This window comes from Tauraco erythrolophus, chromosome 7, assembly GCF_009769465.1.
Source record: "Tauraco erythrolophus isolate bTauEry1 chromosome 7, bTauEry1.pri, whole genome shotgun sequence".
Taxonomy (NCBI): Eukaryota; Metazoa; Chordata; class Aves; order Musophagiformes; family Musophagidae; genus Tauraco; species Tauraco erythrolophus.
In genome coordinates, this window is record NC_141471.1 from 56,936,409 (window position 1) to 56,960,949 (window position 24,541).

The following is a 24,541-nucleotide window of genomic DNA, read 5'->3' on the forward strand; positions in this document are numbered from 1 at the left end:
AGTAACAGTCAGCTCAGAAAGCCCTACAGTGTAGCACTAGCTGCTGACCCATCAATAGCACTTCTACAGTTAAATAGCAAAAGTGACTCCATCTTTCGGAAGAATGTTCCCTTCTCTTCTGGGAGTAATTTCAAAAGAGTTTTCCAAAAGCCTCTTCTTGCTGTTTGAAACATTTTGCAACATCTTGCACTCAACAGCACTTCTGAAGCGTGCAAGTTTGGGCACTGGACACCCACAGCAGCCATACCAGCAGGCTGAAAGAGATCAGCAGCGGGGACGGCCACGTGTCCATTGGACTCGGACAAGGAGGAAAGATAAATCCTTAGGGAGCCAGTACGATGCACTGGGGAAGGAGGGAAGCTACTGACACAGTGTGGAAAAAGGGGAGCGTGGATTTCAAGGGAATATAGGTGCAAATCCTCACCGCCGGTTCAGCTGCTCCATTTGCTGGATGGAGCCAGACCTGTGGATCCCATCTGGCGTTGCTGCGGCTGTGGGGCGCTGCCACGTGGTGGTTCGGTTGACGTGATCAACGTAGAATACCCTCCCATGGCTGTCTATCCGAGCTTCCCAATCTAGGGTGGGAAAAAAAGGAAGGGGTGATGCTGTCAATGTGACGCCTTCCAGAAAACCTGAACGTGGGAGATGCATATACACACACACATATATACACAAACAGGGTATATACACACAAGAGATACTATATATAGCCTACATGTGTGCAATATATATTATGTGTATATATTCAAAGTAGACATTTAAATGTGTATCTATACTATGTGCTTATCTATATATATGTATATGCAACATATACATAAATATTTCACACACGGCACATAGGTAGCCTATGGAATTCACTACCATAGACTGTGACAAACAAGTGACATAGTGGCTACATTTTTTAAAGGGCTGGATAATTTTACAATTAGTAATACTAGATGGCTGGCTTCATTGCAAGTCAGGGTAGCCACCCAGAACCAAGCCTTAGTAGAAAAGAATTACATCTGAGCTAATAGGGCAAATCCCATATTTTCTTTTTTGTTATGTCTCAGAACAAACATGTTTCATTTTTCTCTTTTTTATAAAGTGGCTTCGCAGGATACTGTACAGCAATTAAAGGCTCCCCTGAAAACTGATCACAGCCTGGTTGGACATATCCTTAGAAATCTCTGTAAACACACGAGTATCATAAATCTATTGCTCTGATGAACACCAACTAGACTGAAAGTTTGCAGCATAATATTGAGCCTTCCAGCATTATTGTTTCCTGCTAATGTTTATGCTGTCCTGTGAAAACTAAAAGTTATTTGGTATATGATGGTTTGTGGAAAATGGTAATGCTGATTAAAAAAAGGGTTTGGAAGAGGAGAAATTCAGAAGTGAGTTAGCTATCAAAGCCACATACCAAATTGGTTGGAATGTATGGAGTAGTGATATAAATTAGACTTGCTAGCTTCATATTTCTACATGATCCATCATCTGATGACATATCGATGTAAATATATGCACGTACTTTCTACACGTGTTTATATGCAAACCTTACCCACATTCACACACAAATGCACATATGGTGATTACCTTTGGAGGCAAACACTTCCTTTTACTCCCACATTCTTACTATGATACCCTCCTCCCTGATGAGTCCACTCCTTCTTCTATGGTTTTCTATGATCAAATTCAGGATCAAATTCAGCTGGATTTCATCCTTTATGCACTTTATCTCCTATTCTGTAAGAGTAGGACTGAAGTCGTACCTCTTCCTGCTGTATCTGAAAACCTGTCCTTCATGTTCCCATCCCCTGAATGCTGGCCCTGGCTAAACTCAGTTCCCATACCTGGGCTGTCCAAAGTCTATGGCTGGCTGCTCCTGACACACTAATCTCAAAAGCCTTAAAAGATGGGCACTGGGAGTCCTTGGAGGAATATTCTGTAAGGCTCCAAAACAACAAGAGCCATATGCACACGCATTATTTCTTTCAAAGCTAAGCACTTCAGACCTTGTAGATGCAAACCCTACAGTTACACCACAGGTACACACACAGTGTCTCTCACTGGGAACATCACTACACAATTTTAAGGAGAGGATTCTCTCTTCCTTCCACCAGGTGAAGTTTCCCAAGGATGTTGTAGCTGTTTCAAGAACAAGATCACAGCTTTGTGAAAACAATGTCTAAAAAACATAAGACAGTGAAAAACAGCACATTAAGTACAACAGATGCATATTGAAGGAAATCAGACTGACATATAAGGCAGGACGAAGGCCAGAGCCTTGCTGAGCACGCTGTCACTGGTGGCAGGTGTACCACCGTGGGTGGGGAATAGTCCTTCTGGAGCTCTGCATTATCTGCAATATCCTCAAGGAAATAATTTTCACCAGATCGAAGGGGGCATGATGCACCTTAACATCACGAAGATCTTTGTTTTCCTTGCTGTTGTCTGGCAAAGGACAAATCCTAGCCCTCAGCCCACACTATTGTAGTATACATGTAACAAGCTGAGAATAATAAAGGTTGATAGATAATTAGAAGCTTGTTGGCAACGCTGTAGATCCACACTCTAGACAGCCTACAGAAGACATCAACTGGTCATACTGGTCTGAAGCCTGCTAATGGACACTTAGTAAGAATAATACTAGCCGATTACACGGTCAAACAAGGGCTTCTCATAATCCAGCCATGTGCACTACTGGCTCTGGAGGATCTGTTGTAGTGTCTCTCTAATTAAATGCAACTCAGAGTTCCTAAGCTCCTAAGCATAATACTTAGAAATCTAGGAGCAATGAAACTTGTCCAGAGCTTGGAGGTCACAGTGAAAACATCAGGTCAGAATCATGCAGACTGGATTACAACTTCAGGAAGGCTATCTCTGTTGGATGTATCAGACATCCAGCAGCTGCAACTACAGACATGAACTACACCTAACTGTGAGCACCGCTTTGTTTACTGCTTTATGGGTACATACATCTGAAACCATGGGCTGATGCTTGCATCAGCATGCTAAAGTATTAGGAACTGTGTGTCACGTGGCTTTTGAGAAACTTGCAGCAGTACTGCTCCTTCCAACAGCATTTCTAATCAGTTGAATAACTCTCCTTTTGGTCACCTGGAAAGGCTGTCAGAGGGTGACAGGTCATACTTTTGTCATACAAAGGTGGCAGGTGTACTTTCTGCCTTCCCACAAGACAACCTGTAAGTCACACAAGTCACTGAAGCTGCATATGATACCAGAGTTGTGGACAGATGGAAGGATTCCTGCACAGATTGATGAACAGGCTGACAGGTGAACTAACAGACAGAACTCTGCTTCTGAGCTGGGCTCAAGTCTCTTCATGCTACTTCAGGGGCATAGGTGGTCTAGGAATCAGCCAAATCTCCTCAGGGTCCTTCGTTAGTTTTTCAGCAAAATAAGACTGTGACTACAACAGAGACTGACCTCCATCTAACCTTCAAAGCATGCAGGAGCACAGGCTGGAGACGGGACAGTACTGGTTCTGTTCTCCAGCAATCTCCCTCCATCAGCTGAGTCATATTTCACAGCAGCCTCTGAAACTGCTCTGATTTACACCAGAAGACGTAACTTTTTCTGGCAGGACCATAATTCTGGCTGGGCAAAGTAAATATGGTGTCTTTCCCTTTCCAAACTCAGGCACACCTTCGGCAAAGCGCAGCTCTGAACTGGGCACACGTGTTTTTCTTGGCTTCAGTTCTGTAGGGTTCCAGCAGTACTAGCAAACACATGCATAATAAGGGGTGACTATTAGTGCCGACATGAGGCCGTACAAACTCTGAAAATCTTCTGTCAATCTTGCGTTCAGACATAAATAATGAATCTGTTCTACCTTACTTTCTTAAGTAACTGTCTGAAATCAAATTTCATCCCTGAGACCAACTGTTGTGGGGTTATCATGAAACAAAGTTATTCAGAAAACTATTCAAAAGAGAAAGAAGACTGTCCAGAAGAATACCCATGACTGAAGTGAAATCAATGCTGAACTTGCAGCACTGGCAAATTATCTTGAACTCTATTTATGGACAGCAGCTAATGCTGCATGTGAGAAGCAAGCCAGGTTTGATCATATAACTTGGGTTTAAAATATAAAGTTTCTTCCTTTCACATGATTGAAGAACTATTTATCGAGGATTAAGAAGCTTTAAAGGCACTAAGACAGTGATACTGAATGCTAGAAGACGAAACATTTCTACATTAAAGCTACAGTTTTCATTTTGAAATTACCTTAGAATTTCATGGGAGAGTTTTTGGAAACAGGCTTCACAGGCGGTATTATCCAATTCAACTTTTTTGCCCTCCCAAATTAACTCAGTACAGTCTATTCCTATTAAGATCAATATATTTCAGTCCACAGTGTCAGCCTTTATTGTAAAAATGATGTTATATGCAAATGCTAAAATAAAATCCTACAAAGGGGTGTCACTTCTGTATTGTATCATCACACATTGCATTTCATGCCTTTAAACCCTGCTGTGAAAGCACTTGTGAAAGTCAACGGTAGAAATACTTGTCTTTTGAGGACAATTATAAGAAAGAGGAAAAAACGTATTAAATTGGTGATGGAAGAATATTAGACAGATTCACAATATGTTTTATTTACCTGAGCTGGTATCATTAAGTCATCTAATGGGGAATGTGCCCTGTTCCCAAAGTGCTGAGGTAAGAGTGGGAGGAAGAGAAACATTTGCCTATTACAGAAGTAATCATTCCCATTTCATCATTCACTAGCAAGCCACAGCAGGTCTCAAGACTTCATGGGGCTAAAGGCATTTGAACCATTCCTGCTACTGTGCAGCCGACACCAGGGGCTGTTTTCAGCGCAGGGAATACTGACAGCATGGTTGGTAAATGATGAATTATTTGTCAAGGGCACCGTAGGCCAGATAAGTGTGTTCCCTTCTTGGGCTTTAAAGAAAATGGAGTGCTTTGTTTAAACGCCTGGTTGTTTTTCTGAGGCACTGCCCATTTTAAGTTGTTAAATCTTGTGCTGAAGTTGAAAGGTGATGAGCAGCACGTTGTAGGGCACAGAGTGCGCTCTGCTGGGCACTGAACGCCAATGCAGAAAGCGGGGTAATCCCAGGAATATACAAGGGCAAGGCTACGGAGCCAAGTGAAAACATCTCCAGCAGTTGATTCGGTGGTAAAAATCCCATATTATCCGTCTGCTCATCGATCACACTACTTAAGACCCTCTCATTTCTATCCAAGGCAACTGCAGGCACCATTACAGTCCATAACGAACATAAAATTCACTGTTTATCAAATCCAAAGGCAGTACAGCAAGACCACTCTACACAAGCTGCCTTTTCCCAGCTTCTGCTGGTTTTGCTCAGATTTGGACCTGTCTGCCCCAGGAGCACCCGACTGAAAGGGTTCCTGCTGGCCCTGCAAGCAGAGCTGGCAGGCCACAGAGACTGCCAGCTCAAACCATCTTTTGAAGTTGGTTGTGGAAAACCTGGAGACAAACGTTATTGAAAAATCAGAGTACTTGGCTGATATACCACCCAGAAACCTTTATCGTAAGGCTTCCGGAACACCTGACAGATACCCACTCATTCCGGTCTAAACACACTGACTGGAAACAGGGAAATATTATTATTTTCATTTCACGGCACTTAAGAAGACGGAGCAAGACAGAGGGAGGTTATGGAGCTTGTCCAAAATAACATGGCAACACTTGAAGTCAGGATCAAATACGGGAAACAAAAGAGCATATTGGTTGGGTTCTGGAGAATGTATATATAGAACAGATGGGGTTATTTAGAAAGACATACTGACCTCTACACTGTTTGAGTTAACAGGAAAAGCTGAAAAACGCAATAAATTAAAAAACTAAAGCTTACTTGGTGGAAGAGGCTCATCGATAGTTGGGTAGTGATGATGGTCAGGCCTCAGAGAAGGAAGCTGGCTGACTGGCTGAGAATTATGGAGTAAAGGACAATCACCTAAGGACAAGATATTCAAGACATTGACAGTCATTCACTGTTTTCACAATGTGGTTCAAAAAATGTGCTACTGTAAAACAAGTGATTATTTTTTAAATAAGTTAGCCTGGTGTACTAGCAGCTCTGGTTATTTTCAGGCACTATTTTAATTACAACTCATATGCCAAAGAATTATTAAAATAATGCAGTCAAGGCTCTGATCTCAGGTTCGAGACAATGCTAAACTATTATGGGCCAGATTCTGGACTCATAGACACACAAGTGTAAGCGAGAGAAGAATCAGGCTTGATCTCTGAGAAATACTGTGCATGTACAACCAAATTCAAGCTTCTGTAGAAACTGGCAGGAACAGGCAAAATCCTGGTTGCAACTTTTAATTCATCCCATCAGCGGAACACGAGGCCAAAAGCTGCCTTGGATCTTTCTCTGCTTTTCCAAAAGATCAATAGCTGTATAAGTGGACTGGAATGGCAGGATTTTGCAGTTCCTGCACAGCAGAAGATCATCCCCTTCTACAGGTATTTTTCAAAATTCAAAGAGTCTATCTTGGGTGGAAGGAAGGAGAATGAGAGAAGGACCAGAAACAGGTAGGAGACAGGTGGTAGAAGAGGAGGACAAAAGATAGTGAGACATAGTCAGGATCCGAGATAAAGAAGGAAGACCTGAGATACAGAAGAGGGGAAGAAGAAGAAAGAGAAACATAGTAGACAGTGCAGGGGAATTTTTTAAGCACTAACATTGTATATATGTCTATATATCCAAATATGAAGTAAATTAAACCGAAGTAAATGTCCAAGCTCATGTTCTGTTGAAAGCAACAACTAACTTAAGATCCAGTCAATGTGTACAGAATCCTTTAAGAAACTAAGAAGTCATACTCGGGATGAAAAGGCATTCCTTATCTTAGACTTAACCGTGAGAATAAGGAACCTGCGTGTTAAACTCCACAGGCTGCAGAATTAAGATTCCTTCTTGGTCTGTCCTTCGAATCTTAGAAATCAGGACTATTTATCCTACTAATGGACACATTTTCAAACTGTCTGGTAACAGTTTTTCACTATAACTTCCAGCTCCATGTGGGCCTGTTAATACAGATACAATCTGAATTGCATAAATAAAACATTTACATCCATCAGAAAGATGCAGCTTAGGGAAAAAAATATATTTAGTGTTTCCAACATCACCAGAAAATTACACACAGATACTTCAAAATTAAACCCCAGACAATTCAGCTAAGCCAAACTCACTGTGTGCTGGCTGGTTTAGCTGTCTTTAATGTCAGAATCTTAATAGCCTAAGAACGAACATTTTGTAAAAAACCCAAATATATCGCTATCGAATGTAAAAAAAACATTTATCAAAAAATATGTTTTTTCTTTAAACAACCAACAGCTAGAAGGCAGAAGCCCATTTTGTACAAAACTGTAAAAAAATCTCACACCACATAGAAGTGAGAAAAACCACTTAGACAAAAATAATCCCTCTTCTAGGTGCTATGATGATACCGTATGGCCTGTTAAATGTCTTCATTAAACCACTCGTGTACAGGCGTACCTCACAGTTGCATCTGCTGCATGTTTTGAACAGACAGCAGAGTTATGTAAGTTATTACTCAGTGCTAAAAGCCCACCTCTCATCGCCTTAAAAACTGTGCTGTTACTACAGGTGGTGTAGCACCAACTAACACATCATCCATCTATGTTTCTTTACTTACCTCACCATAATTGACTCTCCCCTAGTCAAGATAGTTACGCCAAGCCAGCGGAAGCATGGTAGTGTCAGTCACCTGGAGTGGACGGAGGTGACCACGTCCACTGTATTTGTAACAGCTGCCAAGTCATGAACCAACGTGCACGTTTACTGAAGCACCCTCGGTGATATCAAAAGAGTGCTAAGAGCCAGGCTGCCCATCAGACACACTCTCAGCTAATCAAAGCAAAGCCACCGTGAACACTGCAGTGCCCTTTATACAGGCTTAAGGGGCACAATCTTGGAGCTGTGCTGAATCCACATGCAGAAGACACCCTTTCCCCCTACATCCCCTCTCAAAAGCACACACAGTCCAAAATAACCATCAAATGTCTAAGCATGGTCTCACACACACACGCGCTCATACCCCCTTAGGTACACTTGCACATAAATGCTGTTCACAGGCAAAGACCCTCGCCTGCAAAGAAGGAAACTGCATACTCCTGAGAATTTAATTCTTTGGGCTAGATTCTGCTTTGCAGAGTGAGTAATTGCCTAGGCCCAGCTGCTTACAAAGTCTTTACACAGCCCAGCGTGTAAAGCCACTGTTACACCTTCCTTTCTGCTGGAGTAGGGTCTGTGGCAGTGGAAAGTGGGGGTGAATAAATTGGGAATGGAGAAGGAAAAGGTAGAAGAATGATTTAGTTGGGGTTTCCCAGTGATCCTCAAATATGTTATCCTTTTGGTGTCATTTTAATTTGGTGTCACTTATAGTAGGAGACAGATGACTCAGGACTTGGGAATGCAAAGACTACCTCTAGCCCTCGCTGCATACTCTTTGCTGCTGAGGCCTTTACTTCTTCAGCTGGAGAAAAACGATACACTAGCTGATGAAAAGATGAGTGATCAAACCCACCCTTCATGTAACTCCATACAACATAAAATGAGTTACCAAAGGGAGGAATTTAATGTAACAGTTGGAGGGATTGGGAAAAACAGTACCTAAATTAAAAAGACAAAAAATTACTTTCTTAGTATGTTTTATCTCTAGAGAAGGATAAGGAGATGAGAACCTTGTTCAACGTAGTTCAATTTTCAAAGCATCTAAGAAAAAAAAACCTCTGTTGAGTTGCGCTATGGTCTGTGAAATCTGAGGTAGATTTGTTTGATACTTGGGGAATTGGAACAAATGAGGCTAGAAAACGGGGCTCGTAAGAGACAAATATTCGCATTTCTCCATCCTTATGACTGGGCATGGCTACCAATCACATAAAGAAACTGGCCCAGATCTTTAGCTGGTGTAAATCAGCACATCTGCCCTTTGACAAGCACAAGCTGGTCCTCTCACTGACTATCAGAGACATGGCAGCACATCAGATATGTGAAATGGAACAATCCCAAGAAATAAGGAATGAGTTGGTGGATGTGATAATGCTGATCTGCCACATAACTACAGTAGCTAATCTTGATTTTATAATGATGCACGTATGTCTACAGGAATCCATACATACAGATTCCCATCTGATTTATTTGGTTGTGCTGGGATTTTTAAGGACAGGCTCAATTATCCAACCCTCCCTGATATCTGGCCCAGCTCACAGTCCCCAAATTCATACGAAATAAACTGTGAAGTATCTTAAACCTCAATTATCTGATGCCTTCTGTGACATCCAGATAATCAAGGTTGCTCAGCGCATCGATTCTCAGGATCTAACCTTCTCTTCTGCTGCTTGGACCTGCTATTGGGGTGTCTAGACTCTCTGTGGCTCTTTGTGGATTCCCACCATGAGCTACTAGTTCATCTGGCCACTGGGAGGAGCCATCCACTTGCTCCCTGTCCAGCTCAGGGCTCTGTACTGAATCTGGCACTGACTCAAACGCACTGTTTTCCTCCTCATCATCATCCTGTGAGGAAAAGACCGTGCTCTCAGAAATCTTTGCACTGTCGACGGAGGAGAAGCGGGTATGGCTGGAGAAGCGATTGTTACTGTCATAACAGGAGGTGCTGTAGCAAGAAGTGCTGTAGCAGGAGGTGCTGTAGCAGGAAGTGCTGTAGCAGGAGGGACTGTAGCAAGAAGTGTCGCACGCCTCACAGTCATTGTCACCGTTGGGCCTGGAGCTCGACTCGCTCTCGCTTCCTGTCCTGGGGTGTTCCCCATCCAACAGCCCATCGTTTAAGTCACAGAGTTGCTCATCCAAGGTCCCAGGAGGCACTGTGCTCTGGCTGAAGTTCCCTTCAGCCTCATTTTCCAGAGGGGGCTCTGCTGCCACTGTCTCACTCTCACTGACCACCTCCTTCTCCAGCGCCTCCTTGACTGTAGACTCCTCATCGTTCTCCCCACCGTTGCCACCATCTTGCTCTTCTTCCCCATCACTGCTCATCCGTGCTGAGGGCAGGCTGTGGAGCAGGTTGTGGATCCGTATGTAGTGTGTGCGAGGGGTCTCTGGCTCACCACAAGCCGAAGCTATGACTGTCTCAAGTTCAGATACAGGCAGGGAGCATGGCCTGTTTTTCCTCTTTGCTGTGGTCCTCAGTTGTAGCTTGTTGTCTTCCTCCTCCTGGGCTGCAGCCCCTTCTTCTTCCTGACTCTTCTCTACGTCCTTGCCAGCATGCACATCTGCACTCACCTCATCAATATCTAATGTTTCTATGCTGGTCAAGACTCCATCATCTCCCTGAGTGCCAGAATTGACTTTGTTATTTTCCCTAACTTCAGTGTCAGGAGGAGACATGCAAGCCAGCAGAGCCAGCTGCTCCGTGAGGTCCGTAGCACTCAAAGAAGGCAGCACTTCTCCTGGGATGGATTCCAAGGGCTCAGGAACTGGCACCGCATCAACCTCCCCATCTCCTGCTAGCTCTTCATTTAAGCTGTTCTGGTTGACTTCCCCAGGTCGTTTGACAGCCCCTGGGCTATCGACACTGTTCACACTGTATCCATTTAGCTCTTCTGGAGCTGTACTTTCTGAGGTCACTGTGTTGATGCATGGAGGCTCACCGAGGCTTTCCTCTGTGGGGTTGTTGACAGGGCTTTCCTGGAGGTCAGCTGGCTCAGGATCTGCACTAATGGAGACCTCTTCATCATCTGTATGAGACAGGAAAAGAAATTACTTAGTCCTTTAACAAGAAACGTTGATTGAACCAGTAGCTTGGCTGTGGAGGCAAAGGCATCCACAGCAATCTGATAAAATTAAAAGCATAAATTACAGTGTGAAATGAGTGGGCAACTGAGCAACTACCAAGAAATGCTGATTTTTTTTTTGCTAGGCAGTCTTCGTACAGTGGACTTAATCATGGAGCTTACTCATGGTGGTAACCTGTATGCAGCACCCCATCTCCTTGCAACAAAACCTGAAGGTAACACCTTTTTGAAACTCCTCTTTGAACCAAACTGGCATTGGAGGGAATATCGTGGGAAAGACAAGGAAGTCTTCCCTGAGGTTTTAATAACTTTTTTCTTGTCATGCTGAAATTGACAGGACTCCACTACTTAAGAGAACTTAAAAAACAGCTTTTCACACCCCTGAAAGGTGGAAATTTCCCCAAAACATCTTTTGATGTGATCCTCATCTGTACCATCTCCTCCCAGATGCCAGACAACCTGGGCTCTTTCGCATCATCCAAACAGTCACATGACTGAAGTCAGGGTTTTCCATCAAGGGACAGGTCACAATTTTCAAGCGCTAATGCAGCTGCTGTTGGCTTGACAAAGGGCACCTGAGAGGGCACTACCACAGAGAGGGAAAAAGTCCATGAGCAATGCTATTGAGACTTTGAGATGAAAACCAAGGTTCAAACTCACACCATCACGACAGTGACTTCCTAATAGCTACAAGAGAACGTGAACTAAAACCAAATCAAAAGGGAGGGAAGGAGGGGAACACTGAATTCTTTTTTGGTTTACTTTTTCATTAAAAATAATCAAATTGAGAAAGTCTCTAATCATCTCTACTAATACTCTCTCCATTTTTACTTATGAAGTGCTCAAACGCAGGTGACACTACAGGTAACAGCCCATCTAGCACTTCCCCAGGACAGGTGATAGAGAAGCAGATGAGTCTTCAGTTTTCTACCCTCTTCTCTCCCAGTGATGTGGCGGAATATTTGAAGCAGCCAAGAACAGGGGGATACGAGACACCAGTAGCTCTAAGCTAAGGGGAAACAGGGAAGAAGTTGTGACTCATGATGCATCCTGTGACAGCGGGCTTTATGTGCTTTCCTTTGCTCGTGACTGTACCTAAAGTCTCAGAGCAGTCAGGAATGAATTCAGACTTCTGAGGAGAAAGAATGCAAATAAAAAAAAAAATCTAGATAGATGACAGAGAATTACCTGGATGGATGGAAGAAGTTATCTCAAATCGGAACTGCAGCTGGCCACTGACATGATCTGTAGGAAGCCTTCGACCCAGAGTGTAGCTTACAACCCTGTCCCTGAAAGAAAACAAATATCGTCACAATAGACTATAACCTACCCAATGTCTACTGCACATAGATAAAGCTGTTGTGTCCTACAAAAATACATAATGGTTTTCAAAGGCTATTCAACCCAGCCATGAGGGCGTGTTGACTTGCATACAAGAGAACGAATGGCAGAGAAGGAGAGGACAATGTCTTCAATTACAATGGAACAGCTGAGTCAGTGAATAAGACAGGCTTCTGGGATACACAAGCATGTATGTATATATATAGAGAGAACGGTGGGAATGGAACTTCTGCAGTATGGGTATGAAAGTATCAACATGGGAAGCAAACAACTCCCACTTCAGCTATTGTAACAAGACGTCCCTGCTGATCTGACCATATCTACCCATCTGTAGAACCTTGCATTTCTGCATTTCCTTCCCTTCACCATCTGCATAAAATTCAGCTTTCCTGTCCTTTCTTTCAAAATCCTGTACAAGCCAGTCCCCGCTCACCACCTTCTCTTTTCAAACTGGCTGAATGACTGCTCTTCATCTCTTTTCACCCCTCTTACCTCTATGAAGCTGAAATATCAGGAGAACACCTTCCTGACAAGGTTGATCAATGACTCCATTCTGTCCTTGTGCAGGTCCCTCCCTTTGCCACACTTCATCCACCCCTCAGAACAGAATGAAACTATAGAAGAGATTAACTTCCCAGCTGCCCAAAATGAGGCTGAATCAATGTTTGCAAAGCATTTTTTGAGTGTAAAGGGTTCACTAATAGTAATATTTATACATCTTTTGAAGAAACATAGTTCGCTTCCAGTTGGGCCCGGTATGTTTGCTAGGATAGTTAAACATGCATCAGAGATTCATACAAAGGAGACGATCTCAAGATTTGTGTATGGCCTTTCTGAACTAACTTGTGTGTATACTTCTCATTGAGCTTGCCTGAGATTTAAAAGTCCCTACAGTATTAACACTAAGCCAGATCTAGGTGCAGGTTGGAGGCACCGCTCTTGGCAAAGTATATCCTTAGATAGACAGTGTTTACAATAAGGAGGTAAAATAGGAAGATATAATCAGAAGATCATGAGAAATCTTCTCATACAGAGAGAAGCCAGTGATATCAGTTACAGGGCTCTACCTTCCCCAAGCTGTTCTTTTCCATCTGGTTTCTAAAAAGCTACTCTGTCTTCCCTACTTGAGAAACAGGAAGGTAGCTTAGTCCCTTCTGGTAGATTCAGCTGTCAATATCACAGCCAGTTTCTGAACCAGCTGTTCAAAACCACTTCCAACAAACCCAGCTTCCTGCTGTTCTACTGAATTGAGATCAAATTTTCAAAAATGCCTTCTTGGGAACCACATTGCCTATGCTCTCCTCAGTAGATGACTCTCTCTCTCTCCCTGCTCCTCAAGGTCTGAACCTTAAAGTTTAGAGTCAACTTTTTGGCTTTGTCTACATAATATCCATCTTCCTAAAATTAGTTTGTGTTACTTTGGCAGCAATAACCTTCCCAGAACTTTCATGCAAAGGGGAAGCAGGGCAGGGTTGCTGAGCTAAAGTGAGCTCAAGTGAACTAGTTATTCCTTGGCAGCCAGGTAGGGTCAGAAAGATTTAGTTACAACACGCCATACATATTTTTTTATAATATTTCCACTGTCCAGAAATTAAAGGGAGAAGGAACAGATCTGGCATGATTTTAGCCCATAGGTAATTCCCTGAAACATCAAAACAGCCTGTTGATAACATTAAAATAATATTAAAATTGAAAATATTGCGCTCTCCAGATTCACAGCCATGATACACACAAAATCATTTTCCTTCCTAAACGCCAGCTCTCATTTTTCAAAATGCAAAGGATAGGGCTATAGAGAGAATTCTTTGTTGGGCCTGTAGTCCTATAAATTATAATTAAGACCAACATCATTCATCAGACAACTGTCAGTTTAATAACTCACCCTCAACGCCATTATATCAACTACAATGATATATTACCAGGGACTTCAAAACAGCAACATGCTTGTTAAACAAAGGAAAGTAGCATAAGTAGCAAATTTACCCTATGGCATGTCTTTCCAAGAGGCGTTGAACCGGCATAGACAGTTTTCCCAGGAAACGCTTGATGATCGGTCGGCTCTTTGCAAATTTGTCTTTAACTTCTATTTCCAGGACATCCGTGGGCAGGGAGACAAAGCTGAATTGCTGCAACAAAGAAAGAGCATAGAACATGAAGCAGGTGGCTGGGCCACACAACAACATACAGCTGCTAGAGGATTATCGACTTCTCTACGTCTCTGGCTTTTTCACCGTACAGAAACAGTCCTTGGACTCCAAGGCATAGGCCTGCAAAATAAAAAGAGCTTGGTCTCAAAGCAGGCAGGTCAAAGCACCCTATAGATACTGTGTAATGCTGCAGAATCAGGCTTGGGGAATGCAGGAATTTCATTTATTCACATCATGATGGCACCTAAACACTCTAAAAAAGGCTCGCCAATGGTAAGAACAACGCACCTGCCAAAATGTAATGAACTCTGCCCCAGCAATCATTATTGATCTAAATCTAAGTGCACAGATGTGCTGGTTTAGCCAGGGGTACAGTCAATTTTCTTCACGGTAGCTACTGTGGGGCTGTGTTTTGGATTTGTACTGGAGCAGCGTTGGTAACGCTGGGATGTTTTCGTTATTACTGAGCAGAGCTCACACAGTCAAGGCCTTTTCTGCTTCTCACCCCACCCCACCAGCGAGTAGGCTGGGGATGCACAAGAAGTTGGGAGGGGACAGAGCTGAGACAGCTGACCCCAACTGACCAAATGGATATTCCACCATATAACATCCTGCTCAGCATATAAATCTAGAGGAAAGGGTGGATGTTCGGAGTGATGATGTTTGTATTCCCAAGTAACGGTTAGGCATAATGTAGCCCTGCTTTCCTGGAGATGGCTGAACACCTGCCTGTCGATGGGATGTAGTGAATGGATTCCTTGTTTTGCTTTGCTTGTGCATGCAGCTTGTGCTTTACCTGTTAAACTGTCTTTATCTCAACCCACAAATTTTCTCACTTTTACTCTTCTGATGGGCTGGAATGAGCGAGTGGCTGTAGGGTGCCTAGTTGCTGACGGAGGTTGAACCACAACAACAGATTATGTTTTTTTCCTTTTTTTTTTTTTTCTCCCCACAAAATTTCTAAAAACTTTAAATAGCTGCATGTAAGTACAACTGAACTGGCAGCCTGGAGAAACGCTTAGTCAGCATTTCCCTCCAAGTGAAATAAGTCCTCTTTGCGTTTGACTGGCCATTTGTGGTCCTTTGGCAGAGGCACACCTCAGCTATTAATAAGTGAGGACCTAGTGAGGTGAAGGACACACAATCAGAGTTTTCAGATACGTCTTGAACTCTCTCCCTCTCTTGCTCATCCTTGCTCCACCTTAAAAAGGAGTAAAACTGAACAGATGGTTTATTTGAATCAATCTCCTACCCTGCGGCACCACACAGCTCCACAGAGAGCTAAATCAGCCGCTAAGCCACAGCAAAGGTGACTGGAACAAATGATACTGGGGAAGATAAGAATGGCACCACCTAAAACTCCTGTTGTCACAAAGAGCTTTGAAACATGTGACCACCACCTCAGCTGAAGTGGTTTTAAGAATATCTATTTTCATTTGTCAGTAATGTTTCAACAAGCTTTCAGAGCCTCTGGGCACACAAACCTGAGATAGGAACAAGGAGGGTGATATTTTAGGCTGTGGAAGCAAGGGAGTCCACTTGTACAGCTTCCAAGCATGGGAGCATAAGGGCACCTGGAAGCGTCGCGATCTCCCCACAGGGAGAGCAAAGCTCTATTCAGGAGTAATAGTGAAAAGCAAATATATTAGATAACTTGGCCTTGCTTGCTCCTAGATTGGCTAAATTCAGTACAGACTGGGAGCTAGTGACAGAGGTCACTACTTCTTTTTTTCCAAACAGATCCGCTACTACTAGAATATCATCAATCAAAATCCTCACATCTCCGCAGTGCTGCGTGGAGACTGCTGTTCCCCCAACTGAAAGGTCAGTATCGAACTGGAAGACAACTTCTGTAGTCAGTGAACATTGAGATGGATGAAAGGATTTTCTAGCTTTCCTGCTGCCAAAAACAATCTTCACAACAGAATCACGCTCTGGGTTATCGAGGCCTGGAGTTAAGCCTTAAATTGCTTGCTCTATTGAATCATGATCTAATTTTCAGAAATGCTTAGTTCAAACAGCTTCAAGTGAAATGAATGTGAGTGGGATATTTTGTTAACCAGGCCCTGCAAAAATCAGAGAAATACAATTCAAATAACAGCTAAAGTGTTGTTTTCTTCTACATCTCCGCAACAGGTTACCAAAGAAGCTAAATCCAACAAAGGGGAGAACACTAATTCCCCATGTATATTGGAAGTTATCTTATAAAAATAAGTTGTTTACCATTACTGTTTCACCTGCTAAAAACCTTGGGTAACTGCCACTTCACAACGCTTACAAGGAAAACAGAAGAAGGGAATTAACTTTTCACTGAATGAGGTTATTGTAACGTACAGCAATTTGCCTTTTAATGAATTCTCCATTATGATGCTGGTGACATCGATATTGTAAAAAAGCCTGTGTGGGGTAGAGCATGCACAGACACAGATAAGGACTGAGCTATTTGTAAGTGTAAAGTAAAACGTAGGTTAATGATCTGCACCTTCCTTTGTTACTAATTTTTTGTCTTGTGGTACAACTCTGAAGCAAATCAGAATCTGCACAGACATTTGTTTCCATAGCATCAGGTGGAACCAAGCCTGACAGTTCCTTTCTTGCAAAAGAAACACATTAACATTTTTCAGAGTAATTATCAGCACCTGAGCAGAGAGTATGGATGCACAGAGCAAAATGTGTTGGAATCAACCAAAGGAAATGCCCTTCTCTCCTTGATCAGCTGTGCCTCTCAGATGTACAAACGCCCGGATATTCCATACAATCCGCAAAAAAATCAAACTGTGTTCTGATTTCATCACCTGCCAACCACATTGTATTTGGGGATACATGAGAGTGCCCTGGAACCAGCCCCGATCCATGATATGAGGAGTGGCTGATGGAACTGGGGTTGTTCAATCTGGAGAAAAGGAGGCTCAGCAGAGACTTTCATCACTCTCTACAACTACCTGAAAGGAGGTTGTAGCAAAGTGGATGTCAGTCTCTTCTCCCAAGAAACAAGAGATAAGATGAGAGGAAATGGCCTCTAGTTGTGCCAGGGGAGGTTTAGATTGGATATTAGGAAAAATTCCTTCACTGAAAGAGTTTTCAAGCATTGGAACAGGCTGCCCAGGGAAGTGATTTGAGTCACCATCCATGGAGGTATTTAAAAGATGTGCAGATGTGGTGCTTAGGGACATGGTTTAGTGGTGGACTTGGCAGTGTTAGGTTTACAGCTGGACTCAATGATCTCAAAGGTCTTTTCCAGCCTAAATGATTCTACGATCACAGAACTGTTCCCAAATGCTTCTTCTAGGAGAATGTTCTGATGCATAAAACCAGCAGCATCTCGGCAACAGAATTAAGCCTTTAAGACCAGAAGCGTCCTGTGGCAGAGCTCAAAGGTTTTGCCATTTGGAAACTGCAGTTTGAAATCAAAACAAACTCAGTGAAATGGGTTTGGAGACAGATTGTAAAATACTGATAATTTTACATAATTCAGTTTTCCATTATTTAAGCACTTGCTCCTACTGTTGCTCTCATCTAGTTTAATCCTTAATGAACAAGATTTTTCTAAGGCAATTCCTGGCTGCTGATGTCTCAGGGTCAGGCCATCCACACTGGAAAACCTGAAGGAATCCTTGTTCATAGAACGCACTGGCTTCCAGTCCTTCAAAAAATGGATGCCAGCAAAACACCGAGGCTTGAAAACTCAAAACTTACAAACTCATATTCAAAAGTCACCAATCACTTTCAAAGACATACAGGTTCTTGTGATTATTTAAAGATGAGACTGTTTTCTTCAGATGTGGAAGCAAATCACCATCAAACCCTAATTTCTCTCTTCCTTCACCTTCTTTTCTGAGAAATGCTGGCCCCTGTACCTTAACCACAAAACATTGGTGGCATTTATGGTGTTCAAGCCTTGGTCTTATCCTGTCTGTCTGGAAGAGAAAGGACCCTGCATTTCATGGTCTTCTCCAGTGTAACTAACATAACACATTAGTATATGACTTCTGTAATAACTGTCATCCTTTCCTTGCCCAACATTTGCTAATTGTCACAAAGCAATGGCCAGTTTGCAAAGATGACAGAGTAAGCTTCATATCCAAGTAGGAAAAAAAGAAAAAAGACATCAATTATAAATTCTGCAGTACCTTGGTTTCAAACTCAATGATGTGGAGATGAATAATTCATCCCAAGGAGGGGCAAGAAAAGAAGGCTATAAGATCACAACAGAGACAGCAGTAGACTCTCATTAGGAAAGCTTGATGTAGGTTCTTGCACGTGGCCACAAATGATACCACTGATAACCTAAAGTGCTGCATTTTAAGGATAAGTCTGCTGCCGTTTTTTGATGTTACTATTCCAGTTTTTACTGTAAGTCTTCTGTTATTTGGAACCTTTCTTATTATCACAAATCTTAGTGTTACAGAATGAACTCAAATTAAGCTTTCACATTAAAAATAGAGAAGTAAAATGTTCACAGTTGCAAAGAAAAGCAAGAACACAAAACTTTTAGTACAATGAGCTCAAATATACTATTTTAAAAAGACAACTGATGGGGCTGACAGTCCTTCCTTGAAGACACACTCCTGTATGTTTTGCAGCTAGCATTGGCTGCCATGCATGCTGCTCACAATCTACGACAACAATCTTCAAGCTGTATATTTTCATCAGGGCCACAGCTCATCTTGTGGGTTAGTTGTTGGTCTTATTCCTCTCCCTCCCCCCAAAAAATTTAAGTCCCTTGAATCACAACCATTAGTGCAAACTCTGCAAGACTGGTCAAGAACTTCACAGAACCTGTTGGAATCCAAAGACATTAAACTAAAGTTTACACTGAGACTAACTGCAGAAGGCTGTACTGAAGTTTAAATAAATGAGCTTTTTTCACAGTTAAAGAACAAAGTGAAAATACAATTTCTGGTAGTTTTAAAATTTAGATGTTCTGACTTAACTTTTTCAAAAGGTTTAGCCTCTCCAGCTGTCCAGAGGTCCACCAAACTCGACAATGGCTGCATAGATGTGGTTTGTGACTTTGTCTGAGGCTTTCTTTATACTTCAATACAAAAACACTTGAAGTAATGGATTTCAACACAGATGTAAACTCATCTACCAAACCAGCTATAGTTTCAAGGCTAAAGCCCCACCCAAGGAAAAGACTTTATCTAATGACTGATTATGTATTTTTTTAGATAACAGCAGAAAACAGGACACCTGGGAAGAGCGACACACAAAAATTTTAAGTGATGCCTAGAACTTGATGCTTTCACTTGATCCCTAACCACAATGCATCGTAAAAAATACAAGGAAAAAAACTACAAGATACCACAGGAGTCAAAAGTTATAGTTGATCTGCAGCAGTTAGTGGATGAATGGATGACAAACAGGAAGTTAAATCTTTATTCTCTGATTAGCCCAAACCAGTAATTACGTACAACGTTGCATTAGTCACAGTACATTATCCTGCACATCATGTCAACTATTGCTCGGTACAAAATGACTCTTAGAACTTGAGATGATACATGACACAGTACACTCCACAGAGGACACGGCCGATTGCCTCGACAAAACTGCCAAGAAATTACCATTAGGAACAACCTGTTTCTCACAGGGTGCCTGGCCCTAGAAACAGTCTCAGATCCCATCTTGTCCATATAGTGAATCAGCTGTCCCCTTTGTCTGATCCTTACCAGCTCCTGTTTATAGGTTAGATGTAGATGAGTGAAGATCATGGACTCCCTCACAGTGAGGAGTACCACTGGAAGAATGTGGTGGTCAACCAGATGCCCCTGTGTCTGGTCCTGGAAGACTCAGATTGGAAACCCTCCCGACTTAAGAGGCTTTGGAAGAGGGCACAGGAAAGCTCTGAGTGCTGAGCTCCAAGGAAGAGAAGACCTTTTCATTTTCCTCTAGAAATGTATTAGGACTGTAAAAAGAAATGGTTTTCTGTCAGGTGTATTCCTTATAGGAAGCTATGTCCAGAATGTCTGAACACAAAAACGACTGAAGTTTACTGAGGAAAAATAGCACATCTCATGAGCAACTGTAAGGAGGCCTTGTGGATACTGATGTTTCCTGATCCATGGAATATATAGGCTTTGTCTGCATTAGGAAGAGGTGTGGTACAATAGGAGAAGATCTGGAGAGCAAAGCAGCTGATGCTGTGCCCACCCGATTACCACATCCAGACATGTTGCAAGGGTTTTATCATGAAGGAACTCCAGGCTGGTGCCCTCGACTGGATTCCCATTATTGCCAGAAAAGTGTTAGGTGCACTGCTGAAGCACATCTCTTTCTGCTGAGAGTTAGTCAGTTCATGTGCTTTCAGACTGCCAAGTAGTGTCTTTAGTGGGGAGATCAAGAGATTTGCTTTGAAAGTGCTCTCTTGAACGGAACAAAAATACTATTGTAGATGGACTCATTGAATCATTAAGAACCATAATCTACAGAACAAGCTAGTATTTACATTATTTTCCCAGTGTCGTCTTCAATTATTTCATTTTTAGGGTGTTCTTGCATCTCTCTGAAATTATGATGGCTAGGAGGAACCAGACTTGATCTAGAAGCAAAGCCATTATGTCTCTCTACTTTCTCCACTTCTTTAGCCACTTGTCAATGCCTGTCTCATTTGTTAAGTGTGGCAGTAGATCCAATGATTGCTTTGTTCCTACACGTTTAATGAAAAGAGGCAGTAGGATAGGAGACAAGACACCCAATTAATTCCTCACTAAGAGAAAAGCTGCAGCATTATGGCAGAGCTTTATTAAGACACCTGAGAATCTGTACCAGGCACAGCCTTAATATGTCCCAGCCAAAGGAAAAGCTTTAGTTGATATTTCTCAGGCACCAAAAATCAACAAGTCGTAACTATTTCCATAGAAATACAGAGAAAGGAGGGAGAGGGAAGGGCAAAAAGTGACATGATGGAGAGAATCACATAAACCTATTAAGTCTTCTTGAAATAAGCAGCGTATTATAAGTTTTGTCTCTGGTCAGTAGTAAGTCATTAGGATGCTCCTCTCACTTACACAGATGCCTCCTGCAGATTCACTCTCACACAGACACAAATCAGAAGCAAAGCTACCTAGGATCTCCTGACACATTCACACTCTCACACCATCTCAATGACCTAAATATAAACGTGATTTCACATTATTGCTGTCATCTCCAAGCAAGATCTGGAAACACTATAGTAAACACCACCGAAGGTATTTCAGAGAGTAATCTTCTTTTCAGTAGATTCTGCTTCCAGACCCAACAATGGGTTTACAAACACAGATGATTAATTTTCTTACCGTGAACAGATTTTGTGGGGGTTTAATGCATGACATATATGGTACAGAATGAAGGCACATTCTAATGCTGACCTGGCAGAATACATCTGTATCCATTTATAATATAATAGAACCACTTCCAGACCTTCAGAATAGCTTTCATAGAAAGACAACTAATGATGATGATTAATTCCAATGTTTTGTGGTTTTTTTACCAATATTATTTGCATCCCTGAACATGGATAGATCACAACGATCAGCTCTCAATAACGCTATCAAGGAAGTTGTTGAGATGAACAGAATATGTCCATTAGCACCAATTAGACAAGTCAAGTGCAAGTCAAGTTCTTTGAAAATAGCCAGTATAATAAGTGGTGAAAGGTAGATAAATTGATACACTGGTGACAGGAAGAATTAAGCTCTTGATTTGGAGTTGAATAAGCAATATAATTAAAAAGAAAATTTATTTGTGATATTCATCATGCCACAGGGACGATACAAGCAGAAGTAAATATTAAAAGGCTGTAAATTACATTTGATGGATGAAGATAGATCTAGTCTTTCAGCTGAATATTTCATTAGTGAGCTTTTCGTTTCAAACACTCCAGTGACACAATTACACTCTTAATGCACTTGCCACTCTCCACCTGTATTATTCTGCTCCCCATTTAAAAACTTCCTCTACATATCACTACTGTCCCATACAACACTACTCATAGGAACAAGTAGATTAGCCAGCGGGGAATTTCAGCTTCTTAAATTTATTGTAGCACTCCTCAATGACAATACAAAATCTTGCAGAGTCAGTAGTGTCAAGCACAGAGCTCCACTGCTGCCAAAGGCTGGGACATGTCTACACGTACTCAGAGTGTCCTGGAATTCAGCAGTGACCGCGAGGTGCCAGATCCAATGTGGTACCTTATTCCGGCATGGCACAATGTGTTTTTTTTTCCTACAGTAAAAGGGGCGCACGCAAATATATCTGATTCAATCCTTTCTACTGAATGAATTCGAAGTTGGATAGGGCCATCAGCAAGATTTCTCCCTCAGATTCACTACCTGTCTATGTTGGAAACAAGGAATAAGAAAAGTCTTTCCCATCTATTTCAAGAATCCCACAACATTCATAGTTACTAGTTAATAGGCTTATCACGAATTCTCTCTGATGGCTTAGACAGCTTTGCAAGATATCTCTTACTTTATTAGTGGCAAATTTGAGCCCTAAGACATTAGAAATGTAAAAGAACTTCTGGATAAATCAAGTGCAAACCCTGCTTAAGGAGTCAGGGCTTTTCTTCATCTCTCACACATTGTCTACAAATTTATTAGCACAGCATAGACTGAAAATATTTGAGGACTCTCATGAGCATTAATATACAATATTAGCAAGACTGATAGTCTTCTAGATGCAGAAGTTGCAATTAAAATGCATTTCTGGAAGAACGACATAAAAAAAATCTAGATAATTTTTTTAAACTGTAACCCATTCCTGAAGAAACTGAAAGTTGTCTTGGGCTTTCGCACTTCAATCATCACCAGATATTCAAAAAACTGCAGCTGTAAAATCACAGGTTTTCTGTGTAGTCAAACTATATTTTACACTTTACATGGCCATGTGTACAAACGTTATACAGTGAAGCTACCACTCAAGGCTTTACTCAGTTCCAGTGACGCCTTTGGCAAAACCCATACTGAATTCAGGATCTGGATTTCACTGCACCTATATTGACTAGGTGTAAAAGCCTTCAAGTTTCTGCAGCAGATTCTTTTGTATTTGCCAGTAGAAGAGGGAAAAAGGTTATCTAAGTTAAAAAAATAAATAAGTAGTTCAATCAGTGTGATGCTCCCGTTGCTTTTTTTCATTTTAGACTTCTGGTGAAATCATGCAATGATTCTGTGAGGCCACGGTAGTTCTGTGAGCATCCAGTGCTCTGAATATTAGATCAAAATCAGATCAAATATAACCTGCTTCAGTTTAAAATCATACTGCTGATTCAAATATACTAAAGCATCTTTAATGGTTTAACTTTGTTCTGGAAAGATTAATCTTCGATCAAGTCTCCCCTGCTCTTATCACTCTAGGTTTGTGCTGCATCAGGTAGCACCTATCGTATCAGCCAACATAAACCCTCAAGGGAAGTAGAGATCTAACATAAATCCCATTTTGCATGCTGTGGCTACTTTGACAAAGCATCTTTCAGTCCCAGTACTGCTGGGTGGTCTGTCATGCACCAGTCCAGCATTCACGATCGCTGAGTCAGTGCCTGAGTTATAAATCTGCATCATAAGAGCAGCAGTGATAAACCAGCACTCAGACAGCCAGTTGCATTCGTGTCATCTTGGCATTCTTGCAGGCAGCATTCAAACCCAATGTTTCTATCACTGATGATGGTCTGCACTACAGAAGCTCTCTCTCCCCAAACCACCTCCCTCCGGCGTTCAAGCCCCCCTCTGTTTCCGTCTTCTGATTGTGTGTTGGTAATCTGAAGAGACAAGTTACATGAGAATTTATTCAAGTGCAGTATTTTTGAAAGGTTGTGGGTTATCTGAGGTGCAGAGAGTATAAGTTACACACATGAAAATACCGTAATTCTGTTTATCAGATCTGACACATTAACTACTATTTGTTAAGTGCTCTTGCAACAGAGTCCTGAACACCTCTGCTTACACACATCAATTAACTCACCAGTGAAATGCAGCGATCTTCAGAGTGATAAAGCAGCCACGCAAACCACAATTTTGTGCCTCAGCTATTATTTAACAATATTTGTAAAGGCTGAGGCAAAGAAACAAACAGCAGAGCTGCAGGAAGTTAAGATCATTTTTGTCCTGATACTGGACTCCCACTTTAAGGCAATCTACTCTTCCAGAGCTAGAAATATCAGAGTTGAAATTTAATGCGTCATTTAACAGATGCCACTTCCTACTATTCTAAATTTGCTGGATGGTTGCAGCAGCCAATTTTTTATAGGCATCTCACTGGCCATTCCTTGAGGCTCTCTATCCACTCACTAGTA

General features: G+C 41.9%; 1 protein-coding gene across 1 annotated transcript in view; it reads right to left on the minus strand.

Moving 5' to 3' along the window:
- HECW1 (HECT, C2 and WW domain containing E3 ubiquitin protein ligase 1) overlaps nt 1–24,541 on the minus strand; it is a 179,665-nt gene that overhangs the window by 64,102 nt on the left and 91,022 nt on the right. Inside the window, 5 exon segments of the mRNA XM_086614549.1 lie at nt 425–575; nt 5,853–5,954; nt 9,359–10,726; nt 11,972–12,072; nt 14,108–14,250. Coding sequence (XP_086470675.1) covers nt 425–575; nt 5,853–5,954; nt 9,359–10,726; nt 11,972–12,072; nt 14,108–14,250 — 1,865 coding nt within the window.